The sequence below is a fragment of the Suricata suricatta genome, chromosome 11, assembly GCF_006229205.1.
Source record: "Suricata suricatta isolate VVHF042 chromosome 11, meerkat_22Aug2017_6uvM2_HiC, whole genome shotgun sequence".
In the NCBI taxonomy this organism is placed as follows: Eukaryota; Metazoa; Chordata; class Mammalia; order Carnivora; family Herpestidae; genus Suricata; species Suricata suricatta.
In genome coordinates this window covers 16,999,543-17,012,107 of record NC_043710.1, presented here as the reverse complement: position 1 = coordinate 17,012,107, position 12,565 = coordinate 16,999,543, and the positions used below count along the sequence as shown (strand labels likewise).

General features: G+C 53.3%; 1 protein-coding gene across 2 annotated transcripts; it reads left to right on the top strand.

Moving 5' to 3' along the window:
* Positions 1 to 3,667: 3,667 nt before the first annotated feature.
* SLC35C1 (solute carrier family 35 member C1) lies at positions 3,668 to 11,934 on the top strand. 2 transcript variants are annotated; one of them, XM_029956606.1, is made up of 3 exons: positions 3,668 to 4,244; positions 5,593 to 6,119; positions 9,632 to 11,934. In XM_029956606.1, the coding sequence occupies exons 2-3, from the start codon at positions 5,624 to 5,626 to the stop codon at positions 10,189 to 10,191; spliced, it is 1,056 nt and encodes a 351-aa protein (XP_029812466.1). In that variant the 5' UTR covers positions 3,668 to 4,244; positions 5,593 to 5,623; the 3' UTR covers positions 10,192 to 11,934. The 2 variants fall into 2 exon arrangements, with proteins under 2 accessions (XP_029812466.1, XP_029812465.1); XM_029956605.1 differs by lacking the exon at positions 3,668 to 4,244 and having other exon boundaries at positions 4,688 to 6,119.
* The last annotated feature ends 631 nt before the right edge of the window (positions 11,935 to 12,565 follow it).

Below are 12,565 nucleotides of genomic sequence, written 5' to 3'. Positions count from 1 at the left end.
GATGCACATTACAGGGGCGATTCTAGATCTCACAAAAACCAAAAGGGCTGCACAGTCCAGAGCTCGGTGCTTCATAGAAGCCAGACCAGGAAATAAAGGTGGTGTCTCTGCTAATGTAAACACTGCAGCTAACTCTTTGCTAATCCTCTGGTGTTTTCCCACTCTTTCCACCCCCACGGGAACTCCTTCTTTGCTAACAAGCCCTTGACCCTGGTCATGCATGCCATGCTCTGGGATCTGCCTATCCTGACATTGGCTCTCCCACTCTTCATTCTTATCCGGCAGATGGGCCCTGCCTTCTGAATTCTCCATCCCACACCCTCCTCTGCAGCTAGGGTTCACTTCCTGATACTTGTACCCCCAACATTGCTGGCTCAGACCCGGTACCAGCCAGTCCCAAGCCTTCTGGAACTTTGCATACATGAGTTCCAGCAACAATGAATTACCCATTAGAGCACTATCTCACCTGGGACTATGGTTGTCTACAAAAAATGGAATACTGCTATGCAATGGCTTCTGCTTCTGGGGGGCTATTCATCTCCTACAATAAGGAAGAGGCAGCCAAGGGCTGAGATGACAGCTCATCTCCAGGCTTCCTCTCTGCCATCCTAAGCTTTCCTCCTCATATTTTTTGTCTCCTGGCTACAAGATGCTGCCCTTCCAGACCTCAGATGTGCCTCGAAGACAGAACATATGAGATAAAGAAGCAACGAAGACAATATTTATATTAAGAAAGCAAAGCTTTCCCAGAAATCCTCAGCTTATGACTCACTGGCTAAAAGTCTGTCACGAGGTCACATCCAGCTACTAGGGGGTCTGGAGAATAGGTGGAAACATTGACATACAAACAAAATACGGGTAATGTTAGTAATAAGAAGGATAAACTAATAGAGGGTAAAACAGGGGTCAAGAAAGAGAACTAAACCTGGCCCGTGGCTTACCTTTATAAATAAAGTTTTACTGAAACACAGCTGCACGCACTTGTTTACAACACTACCACAGCAGTGTTGCATGCATCGTTGCTACAGAGGCCATATGGCCCACGGAGTCTAAAACATTTACTTTCTGGTCATTTACAGGAAAAGTTTGCCAACTCCTGAGACAGACAATTTGTAGTGTCTACCACAAGTACCAGCAGAGGAAAGACTTAATTCTTTTTTTTCTAGAAAGAATGTATTATTTTCAAAAGAACATCCCAATCTTCATAAGAAAAATTTGAACACTGTTTGGTCTGTTTGCATTTATTTGTTTGACAGTTGAGCAATAATTTTTATTTTGAGTTACATATGAGGTAAATAAGGAGCCTCATAAACTTTCAGGGCTTAGGGCCTTTGGTTGTCCTTGATTTTCAAGCATTTCTTCTAGTGGTCTGACTTCCATTCATTCCACAAATTGGTACTAAGCATCTCCTATGGCAGGGATGTGCTAGGTCCTGGGTAAGAACAGGATGGATGGAGGGATGGATGGAGGGATGGAGAGATCATAAACTGAGAGAAAGCAAGAGAGAGTCAGATCAGAATAATTATGCCATGCCGTCTCAACTTTGCCTAAAGAATGTGTCTGTGAAAAGAAGGGAATATAGACCACAATGGGTATGTGGCGAAAGGTGTAGCTACTGCTAAACAAAAATCCCTTTAGAACCTCGTGAGTACATAAAGAACATGAGCTGATCTCCCTCTTATATAACAGTTTCCAAGTAGGCAGTCGACACTGGCAAGTGTCTCTCTTCCACACAATCAGGGACCCTGGCTCTTTCCATCATATTGCTCCCACAGCCCCTAAGACATTCACCTTGCCTGCAAGGTCACAGTTGGGGTATAGACACATTTGAGTCCCAGGCTATGGAAAGAAGAGACAAGAGCATGCTAGAACTCCCGAAGTTGTACAGCCCAGACCTGAAAAGGAGCATGCATCACCTCCTTTAACCATCCATTGAGTCACATGGTTCACCTTCCCCCAAGGGAGGCTGGGAAATGTAGTCTCTGGCTGAGCAACCACAGGACTAGCTACCATCCAATGACTTTGGACAAACTGGAGTATGAATTTTGGTAGACAGCTAGTAGTGTTTACCACACAAAGTAGGTTTGTGAGTCTTTGTTGAACTCAGGGGTGAGATGGTTGACATCTGTGTGTTCCCAGAGATTCAGGCCCTACTGACACAGAGCCACCATCCCCTACACCTGGGAGGTCAATTCTATTCACTCTGTCTGGCAGAGACTGCCCTCTGATGCCATTGGCTCCCAGCCAAGGCAAGACTAGAACTACACCCATAAAGCGCCCTCCTTCCTGGATTATTACAGCCTTCTACCTGCCAGCCTGATGACATTCTGTTCTGCCTCACACCAAGTACACGCACTAGGTAATTACTCTTGACAAGACCTGAAACCTCACCCTTGATGAATGCTTTAAGCGATTAAGATTCTTTAAGAAAAATTCAAAAGCAAACCAATTGTGCCAAGTACACACCTCCTGAGGCCTTAGACCCCTTAGAAACACATCCCTCCCCCTTTCCCTCATGCAGAACAGAAAGAATTCAAATCTGAGAAACTTGGTGTACTGGCCTATTACAACCTTAACGCAGAGGAGTGAAGCTAATGGTGGAATTTCAGGTACAAGGTAAAGGGGGCTTTGGAGACAGGGATACATTTCGGCCACCTGGCCTGTGGAGAGCCCAGACTATGCCCCACATACCCAGCATAGACTGCCCCTGTCTCTCTCAGTGAAGGGCATCTGGCCTATATACAGCATGTATCTCTTCCCGAGGGGGGCAAAGGGATGGCATATTCATCAGATAAATTAATTCTGTTAATGTACCAAGGAGAAAGGTCTTTTCAGGAAACCAGGGCTTCCCACAGACAGGTTTGCCCTGTTTGTCATTAAATTATTTGTCCAAGTGAAATATCAGGCGTAAGAGAGAAGAGCAAATAGGCATTGCCCTTAACAAACTGAAAGCCACAGCCTTCAAAGTTTGGCCCTGGAATCGGACCCTCCAAGTAGGATTCTGATGACTAGCACAGTCCCTTTAAGTCTTTCGGTTCCCCAAAGGGTAATTTGATCCCAAAGACAAGGTGACGGGATGGCATTCTCCAGCTGGAGACTAGCCAGTAACTAAGCAGCTGGGAGTCCCCTCTAGGGAGGAAGGGGGAATGCAGGTACCACAGAGCAAAGGCCAGAGGGCTGGTGGGAAAGAATAGGCCTGGGGCGGAGCTCACTCTGGGAAATTCGCACCCGCCTTGGGGCTTATTAGCCCTTCCAGTTCCACATAGTCCACCAAGGGCTGCGTTAAGCTGGGGACGGGGCTTTGGGGTTAGCATGTGAAACTTTAAAGGTACTCCAATGATTTTACCCTTTTATTATGGAAATTTTCAAATGAACGCAAAAGCAAAATGACTCTTATCACCCCCATGTACCTATGCCCAGCTTCCACAATTATCAACATTTTACCTATCTTATTCTATCTCCCCACCTCTTTTTTTCTCTCTTTGGTAAGTATTCTGAGTATTTTGAAACAAATCTAAGACACCTCACCTGTACAGTAAATGGTACTAATTAAATGGTGTTTGAAATACTACAAACAGATGGAGTCCCTACTTTCAACCATATCAGCTCTTTCTTTCTTTCCATTCTTTTCTTTCTTTCTTTCTTTTCTTTTTTTTTTTTTTTTTTTTTTTTTTTTTTACAACAAAGAACTCAGAAGTGAGACGCCCAACGCCGGTGCTAGAGCACAAACCAGGGAGAAGACGGCCCTCCAGGCTGCCTGGTGAGAGACGAACTCGGTCTGGGGACCGACTTCCCAGACCCGGTCCCTGGGAGAGAGCGGATTACCCTCCCGCTCACTATCCGCAGGGAGAATCCGGGCGGTTCTCAAACGCACTTCTGGAAGCTCCAGCCGGGTGCGCGGCGGGCCAGGGATGAAGCCGGGTCCCGGGACATGCAAGAGGCGGTAACTGGAGCGAGGGATCCCCGGCAGGCTGGATACCAGGGCTGGGGTGGCCTTGGAAGCGGAAGGATGCTTGCTCCCACGAGGAGGAGGGGGGCAACCCAGGGCCAAACTCAGGTTGGGGCGCGGGTCGCTGGCCGCCGCCGCCTCCAGGCCCCACGTGGGGAGCAGGCCAGCGAGGTTGGCTTGGCGCCCACGCCCGGTGCTGGGAGCAGGAAGTCGTCTTCGGAGGGCGCGGCCCTAGGCGCGGAGCTGCAGGTGCAGCGCTAGGTAGCTCGGGCAGGCGGCCAGTGCAGAGGAGGAGGTGAGCGCGGGGTCGCAGAGGCCCCGGGGCCAAAGCTAGCGGCTGGGCCTAGCCTGAGGAGGGGGTGTCTTTGAAGGGGGAAGGAGCCCAGGGGGTGGGGGTATTTGTTGCCTTAAGGCTCCGATCCAGCTGTGCTTGAAGGGGGGGGGGGGACAGATCGCGCGGGCTAATTGAAATCCTGAAAAGATAACGTGGGCCTCCGGCCTCAGGGAGCGTCGCGGGGTGTCTCCTGCTTAAAAGAGGGATGAGGAAGTGAAAATGGGGGAGAAAGGAAGGGACTGCACCCTGGGAGAGTGAGGTGGGGCTAGCAGAGGGAGGGAGGGCTCGTACGTAGGGGGTCTCTGGACGCCGAGGGATGCGAGGCGCCGCCGAGGCTCTAGGGGTGCGGTCGGGCCTGGGATGGGGAGCACGGTGGACCTACGAAGTCGGGGTTAGTTCGGCTTCCGAACAAGACAAAGCTGGGGGGTGGGGCTTGTAAGAAGGGGTCGAAGCTCAAGCACCTATAGGAACCATCCGCGGAGGCCGATTCCCCCCCGGATCCCCTGGCGGGGAGCGCACCAGAGCTGAGAGGAGGCGGGGGCGCAGACGCAAACCTGAGTCGAAAGAGTGTTTCTAGCCGGCTGTGGCTTTAAGGGTGACTCCGGGCGTGCGGTCCCTTTAAGGAGGGGTCGGGGGCGTGTCAGGAAATGAGTCCTGGGCCCGCCTCGCGGGGGAGAACGGCCTCTGCTGTCCGGAGGCTCCGGGACGGAACGGCAGCCAGCGCTCTGGCTGCTCGAAAGGGCTGCGCGCCGCGGGCTTGAGCAGGCCCGGCCTCCTCCCGCTCCTCCGGCGTCCTTTGGACCCCCGCCCCGAGCACCTCTGAGCTTCCCTGCACCCCTCTTTCCACCCCCCTCGCATGCCTTCCCTCCGTTCAGCTTCCTGCATGCCTCCCCTTTCTCCCTGCAAACCCTTTCGCCCATGTCTCCCTGTCTCTGCATTTCTTTCCCACGCGGTCCTCTGCCCTTCTCCAGCACCTTCGCCCTGCCTTCCTCCGCTTCCCCCTTCTCTTTCCTTTCTTCTCCCCTCCCTTCTTCCTGAGACCCATCCCCATCAGGCCCGAGCCTCCTCTCTCTCTTGAGAGGACCTTAGCCTGTCCCTCACCCCTTCCCTGTGTCTTGTCTCATGAGCCCCCGCAGAGTGAGAGCAGATTGTGGGGCTCCCCCCACAGCAGAACCTCTGGGAGAGGCCTCTGGGCCATTCCCGCATGTGACAGTTGACGGCCACTGCTTGCAGAAAGCAGACAGGAGCTGACTGCCCTGGACTCGAGTTCTGGCTGTAGGGTGACCCACTTCTCTGCCACCATGAACAGGGCCCCCTTGAAGCGGTCCAGGATCCTGCACATGGCACTGATGGGGGCTTCCGACCCCTCCGGAGAGGCAGAGGCTGGCAAGGAGAAGCCCTTCCTGCTTCGGGCCTTGCAGATCACGCTGGTGGTGTCTCTCTACTGGGTCACTTCCATCTCCATGGTGTTCCTTAACAAGTACCTGCTGGACAGCCCCTCCCTACAGCTGGACACCCCCATCTTCGTCACCTTCTACCAGTGCCTGGTGACCACGCTGCTGTGCAAGAGCCTCAGCATGCTGGCCGCCTGCTGCCCTGGTGCCATGGACTTTCCTGCCCTGCGCCTGGACCTCAGGGTGGCCCGCAGCGTCCTGCCCCTGTCCGTGGTCTTCATCGGCATGATCACCTTCAATAATCTCTGCCTCAAGTACGTCGGCGTGGCCTTCTACAACGTGGGCCGCTCGCTCACCACTGTCTTCAATGTGCTGCTGTCCTACTTGCTGCTCAAGCAAACCACCTCCTTCTACGCCTTGCTCACCTGTGGCATCATCATCGGTGAGTGGCCAGCCAGGGCCACAGGGAGTGGGGGTGGGGGTGCGGGACACAGGGCCCGAAACCCTGAAGATCAACCTCGCCAGGCATCTTTGGATTTTATCCATCCCAGATCCCTGGCTGCAGAGTCAGATGAGGAAGAGCCTGGGGCCCAGAGAGACTAAGCTTCCTGAGGTCACCCAGCAAGTCAAGGGCCCAGCCAGGGCCCCCCAGAACAAGATGGGATTAAATCTACGTTTCACAGAGGGAAAAAAATGAGGGTATAGAGAAGTGAGGTAATCTGTTGAAAATCACACAGCTAATAAGCGGCAGACCTGGGATCTGATCTCATGCAGTCTGGGTTCCCTATGCTTGACCACTATATTGCTTCTCAAGGGCTCAAGTGTCCTGACTCTCCCTCCAGCGCTATTCCCAGAGAATGCGTCTTGTAATAAATACACCATCCGCCTCTGACCTTGCAGGCTCGTAGTAATGGCTAAGACAGTGGCAACAAATAAGCTTTGAGAGGTCTTAGCTGTCTTCCCACACTTGACGCTTAGAAAATAAGAATTATTGACGGGAACATTGTGCCAAGCATTCACATATAGCGTCTCCTTGGGTCCCCAGAAGTCCCCTGGGAGGTAGAATCATCCCGATCAACTCCATACAGACAAGGAAACTGAAGCTCAGAGAGGTTAAGTGAATTGCCCAGGGCCACACAGCTAGGAAGTAGCCACGCTGGCCAGACTCCCGGGCCGATGCTTTTAATCCCCCTGCTCTGTTCTTGTCCCCTAGAGATTAGAGCTGCAGTATTCGACCCAGTAGCCATCAACCACGTGTCTATTTCCATTTGTTCAAATTCAGTGACATTTTAAAAATTTAGTTTCTCGGTCGCAGGTGTTACAACCCGATACTGTAGCCACATGTCAAGTGCTCAGTAGCCCCAGGTGACCAGAGGCTACTGTATTGGACAGCGCAGATTATGGAACATTTCCATCATCACGAAAGGGGGTTTTGCAGCACTCCGGCTAAGAGTGAACCCACCTCCCTCAGAATCCTCCCTGGGCTCTGTCATCCAGAAATGTGGTCTTTCTTTGAACCGGTTCTGGCTTTTCCTGGGGCTATAAAGTTCATGCTGGCTGACCTACATCTTCTTTGCTGGAGTCTCAGAGTCCCAGGCCGAGTCACCCTGGTTGCAGGGGAGGGGCCCATCCCAAGCCACCTGTCCCAGAAAATGTTACCCTCATTGAGCGACTGCTGGATATACGGCTGCTCAGTTCAGGTCTAAGATGGGAGAGGGGAGAAGGCCAAGGTTCGAGTAGAAGAAGCTGCTGAGACCCCCGGCAGATTTTCAGCTGCCCCTCCCCCCACGCTACCTCATCCCTACCCAGAGCTGATGCAGAGTCCCAGGCCTCACTTAGCCAAATGCCTCAGGGATCTCCACTTCATCCCCACAGACCCCGTGGGGGCTGGGGAGGGGGGGACTGGGAGAGAGGAGCCTCCTGGTGGGAGAATTTGCACAAAGAAAGGTGAAGTCACTAGGGAAACTGGGCCCAAGTCCTAAAAGTAATCAAAGAAGCCGATGTTGTGATAGTTTTGGAGAAACTGCCTTCACTGGCCACCAGGGTAGGGCAGGGGGCCCCTGGGTCCAGCCCCCTCTCTGCTGTGCTTTCCCTTAAGCTGGGTCTCAGGTGACTGTTCCGGAGCCCTTCCTCTTTTCCCAGTATTGGGTGTGAGTCCCTCTAGGGTGTGGAGCCTTGGGGTGGGGGTCCCTTCTGGACTAGGAAGGTAATGAGCCAGCCGGAGGACTGCTCTGACTAACCCTCCACACCCCCAGGGCAGGTCTAAGGTATCTGTTTGCAAAGGCTCCGCCAAGACCCAGAAGACTGCTCTGAGTGCCTCCGTGCATGCATCCTTTCAGTCAGCCAGCAAACAAGAGCGGCGGCCAGGCACCTGTCAGGGACTGTGCCGAACTTTGGGGTATAAATTTGGCAAAGGTGGGTGGGTCTCCTGGGCGCCTGGAGGGCATGGTGATGATGCAGGGCAGTAAGTGCAGCAAGATACTGCAGGGGTGAGGCTGCGATGGGGGTGTAGAAGGTGCTGCAGGAACCCTGGTAGGGGTGGGAGGGAGCGGGGAGGCAGCTTTTGGGACTGGGGTAATCTCAGCAGGCGTGCTTGGAGACAGTACTAGATGGGTATAAGGAACGGGTGAGGAGAGAATGTTCTGGGCAGAAGAAAGTACCTGTGCGTTTCTTCCTGTCTGGGCCATCGCGGGACTCGCCAGGCAGGAGGCTGCCCAAGTTTAGTGAGTCTGGAATGTTTTCTAAAGGTAGTAGGTGAGTTGGCGCTTTAAGCCAGGACAGGCCCTGAGCAGATCTATCTATACTTTAGGAAGATCATTCCGGTTGCAAGGTGTAGAGTAGTTTGGTTGGAGTGAGGGGGTCAAGGAAGCCACCCAGGTCTCCGCAGATGAAGGAAATGGGGGCTCAGAAAAGTTAAGCCAACTTTCCTCAGGCCACGCAGCCTCTAAATGGCAAAACCCTATTGGAGCCCAAATCTCTGTGACACCAAAACTCTGCCTACTCTTCCATGTTACCAGATGCTGTGGCAGGAGGTACAACACATGTGAGACTCAGCCCCTGCCTCCTAGGAAGATGGAGTCTGCCTAAAAAGGTGGTACAGTCCCCGTGGGCAGGTGCCTCACAGCCTGGGACAGGCAAGGGGCCTTGCAGGGAAGTGCCTAGGAGTTGGTCTAGGGGCTGGGACTATCAAGAAGGACTTCCTACCTGGAGAGGCCGGCTTTGACCTTGAAGAATGGGTAGAATCTCCCAGAAAGGAGGATGGTCTTTCTGGTGCAGGAAGTGAACAAGGACACTAAGGTCCCAGCCTGAGAAGCAGGGAGATGAAAGAGACAACTTGGGGGCAATCGTGGGACAGAGACAAGCAAGGGTGCGGAAGGCCCAGCGTGCCAGGCTGAGGGGTGTAGACTTGACGGCTGGTGATGGGAACCACAAGATGAGAGTGTCAGAGTGACTGTCCCAAAAGACCTCAGGCCACAACTGATTCTAACTCATTATAGCCCCCATTTTACAGACAAAGAAGCCAAGGCTCTGAGACCTTAGATCACTTTCCCAAGGTCACCTTAACCACTAAGCACTCAGCCCTGGGGAGCTTATTTCCAGCACTACTTTCCAGGTGCCCCAGGCCCCCGGTTCTGGGTTCTCACAGCACGCTGCACTGTTTTATGGCCCTCATTACAACTGTAATTAAATAATTGGGAAATGAATTGTGTTCATGTCTCTCTCCTCTGCTAGAATGTAAGCTCCCGAGAAAGCATTCATGCCCTGAGCCACTTCCCCAGGCCTTGTATGGTGCTTTGCATGGACTAGAGAGTTCAGACATGTTTATTGCAGAGAGGGCCGGGAGGACGGGATGGCGAGGGCAGCATTACAGGCTGTGACCTTGGGTGGCAACATTCTCGGTCCTTCTTCCTCCCTGTCCTCATCCCCTTCGCCCCTCTCCTCTTTCCACTGCAGGTGGCTTCTGGCTTGGCGTGGACCAGGAGGGGGCAGAGGGTACTCTGTCTTGGACGGGCACCCTCTTTGGCGTGCTAGCCAGCCTCTGCGTCTCACTCAATGCCATCTACACCAAGAAGGTGCTCCCGGCTGTGGACGGCAGCATCTGGCGTCTGACCTTCTATAACAACGTCAATGCCTGCGTCCTCTTCCTGCCCCTGCTCCTGCTGCTGGGAGAGCTTCAGACCCTCCGTGACTTCTCCCAGCTGGGCAGCACCCACTTCTGGGGCATGATGACGCTAGGCGGCCTGTTCGGCTTTGCCATCGGCTATGTGACAGGACTGCAGATCAAGTTCACCAGCCCCCTGACCCATAACGTGTCCGGCACGGCCAAAGCCTGTGCCCAGACGGTGCTAGCCGTGCTCTACTATGAGGAGACCAAGAGCTTCCTCTGGTGGACAAGCAACATGATGGTGCTGGGGGGCTCCTCTGCCTACACGTGGGTCCGGGGCTGGGAGATGAAGAAGATTCAGGAAGAACCCAGCCCCAAAGAGGACGAAAGGAGCAGCATGGGGGTGTGAGCCCCTGCAGGGACCTGGGGACAGCGCAGTCAGGGAGAATGCCCGGGGCAGCTCTCTGTACCCTGAGTTTACAAACCTGCTCACCATCTGGTGGTTGAAATGGAGCCAGTGTTTTCAAGTGATGTCAGAAAGTTGCCAAGCCTATCTCGACCCCCTTTCCCATTTCTGGGTTTTGCCCTCCCCGAGGGAAGAAGGACCCCATGGGAACAGCCAGTTAGTTTCTCTGGAAGAGCACTAGCTTTTGGGGAGTAGGAGAAGGGCAGCACCCCATCCTGTCCCCCTTCCAGGGCCTTCTACCTCCACCTGACCTTTGGGGTTGGGAATGGGCCACAACTTTAAGGGACAGTAGTAAGTCTTCACTGACACTCAGAGGAGATGGGGGTATGACCCCACCACAGGCCAACTGAAGGGGTTTGGAAAACCGCACATCTCTGGGTCCCAGGCCAGGCAGCAAAGCTTTGACCCCGCAAATCAGCCTTCCTCTGCAGGAAAGTGTGTCCTGGGTTGGGCTGAAGGACGAAACAGACAAGCATTCCCTCTTCTCTTCCAAGACCACCAGGCCCCATGGGAGGGCACGAAGGATGATTTGCACCTGAGCTTGGCTCTGGAATCCCCAGGGACTGCTAGGACTTGGCCTCGGTGTGGCGCACATGGTGGGAAAGTGCCCTTTTCCCACCATCTGCACCCTGTGCTCCCAGCTTTTGAACATGGGGGCTGCCACACAGCTTTTACCGGTTAAGCAGGGTCATCAACACCGTCCCCCGGTCCCTGGGTCCCTGATGCAGAGCGGCTCATTCCTCCCCTCCTGAGGAGCAGCTGGCCTTCTGGATTCCCAGCACCCGACTCAGGTCAGACCTCCCGGAAGTGAAGCCAGGTCACCCTCCTAACTCTGGCTTCCCAGGGCTTCATCCCCAAGGGGGCTGGTGGAACCAGGGTCCTGGCTCAGAGCCTCCCCGCTCAGTGGTGCTGTGCCTTCCCCAGAGCCTGATTCCTGCCCAGGGGTTGTCACCGGACTCTGATGAAGGTGATAAACTAACAATTACAATTATGTTTCTTCCCTGAGTTTAGGGCTGAATGAACCTTCCCCTCACCTTACCAATACCCCACCCCCACCTCCACCCGAGGGCTCAGGATGGCCATCACAACCTTCTCTCTTCTGCTATGGATTCTGTCCCACCCATCTCCTTGGGGGTAATTCCTCCTTTGTTTTCCCCATAAGGAAAGGTTGGGTAGAGTGGGTCTTCTGATCCTCAGTGGTTTCTAATGAAGTTAGACGGGCTGGATACCCTGAACTGTGTGTGAGGTCATTAAAAATGGGAATAAGACATGGTAGGGGAAATCCTGACAGCTGCCTGACTTAGCTTTGATTGCTGAAGTACCCACTTCAGAGATTGCCAACCACATGGCTGGACAAACAGCCAGGCTGCCTGCCCCTCTGAGGTTCCTTCTTCATCCTAAAGATCTTGATTGATTTCAGTAACCAATCATTTGGGCGACTTGTTTTTTTTTCTCTTCCCACACTTTAAATGTCCACGCCTGTGTTTTGAATTCACCAGGAAAGAGTGAGCCTGCAAAACGCTCCAGCCCAATAACAGCAGATCCCTTTTGTCCTGTGTGTGCTCTCATTCTCCCTCCCTCCCTCTCTGGTCTCCTCCCACCACTCCCCACATCACTGTGTGGCCCCAGGTGCGCTGTGTAATTTCCAGATCCTGTAATTTAATAAACCTTTATTTTTTCAAAGTTTCCTGATGGTTATTGCTGAAGGGTGTCTTGCAATCATAAGAACCACAGGGACCGTCCGCATTGCTTGTTGGCAGACTGAGACCAGCACCAATCGGTGAAGTTGGCAGAGCCGCCTGACTGCCCTTGCAGTTCATCAAGGGAAATGCCTTTGTTACCTGTGACTTGCTTGCCAACTACCTGAGTCAGGGGGGTGACACCATCTGGAAAAGGAGCACGGCTCGCCCACCGGGGGTCTGTCACACTGCTTCGTGCTTTTGCATACAGCCTCTGTGGTATGCTGCCTGAGGTACCCCCCGAAAAGTTCACAGCTGCTTGATTGTCCAGTGATGCCCCCAGAGCAGCATGATCAAGACCATATGGTCTAATGAGACTATTAGACCACTAATTACGAAGGCCTTCATTGACTACTCATGTGCATAAGGGTCCTCGATACCTCGAAGCGAGGAGAGCTAAGGGAGGTGGATTGGATAGCTAGGCTATTGTCCCTACCCAAGGAGTGGCTCTGGGCTGGACACTAGGAAAAGATTCCTGTAGGTGAGGAGGACTGGTGACCAATGAGTGCATGGGTCATGTGTGGACTATGAGCTGTAACCCAGAAGAGTGCAACAGCCTTGCAACCGGAAATCAATGG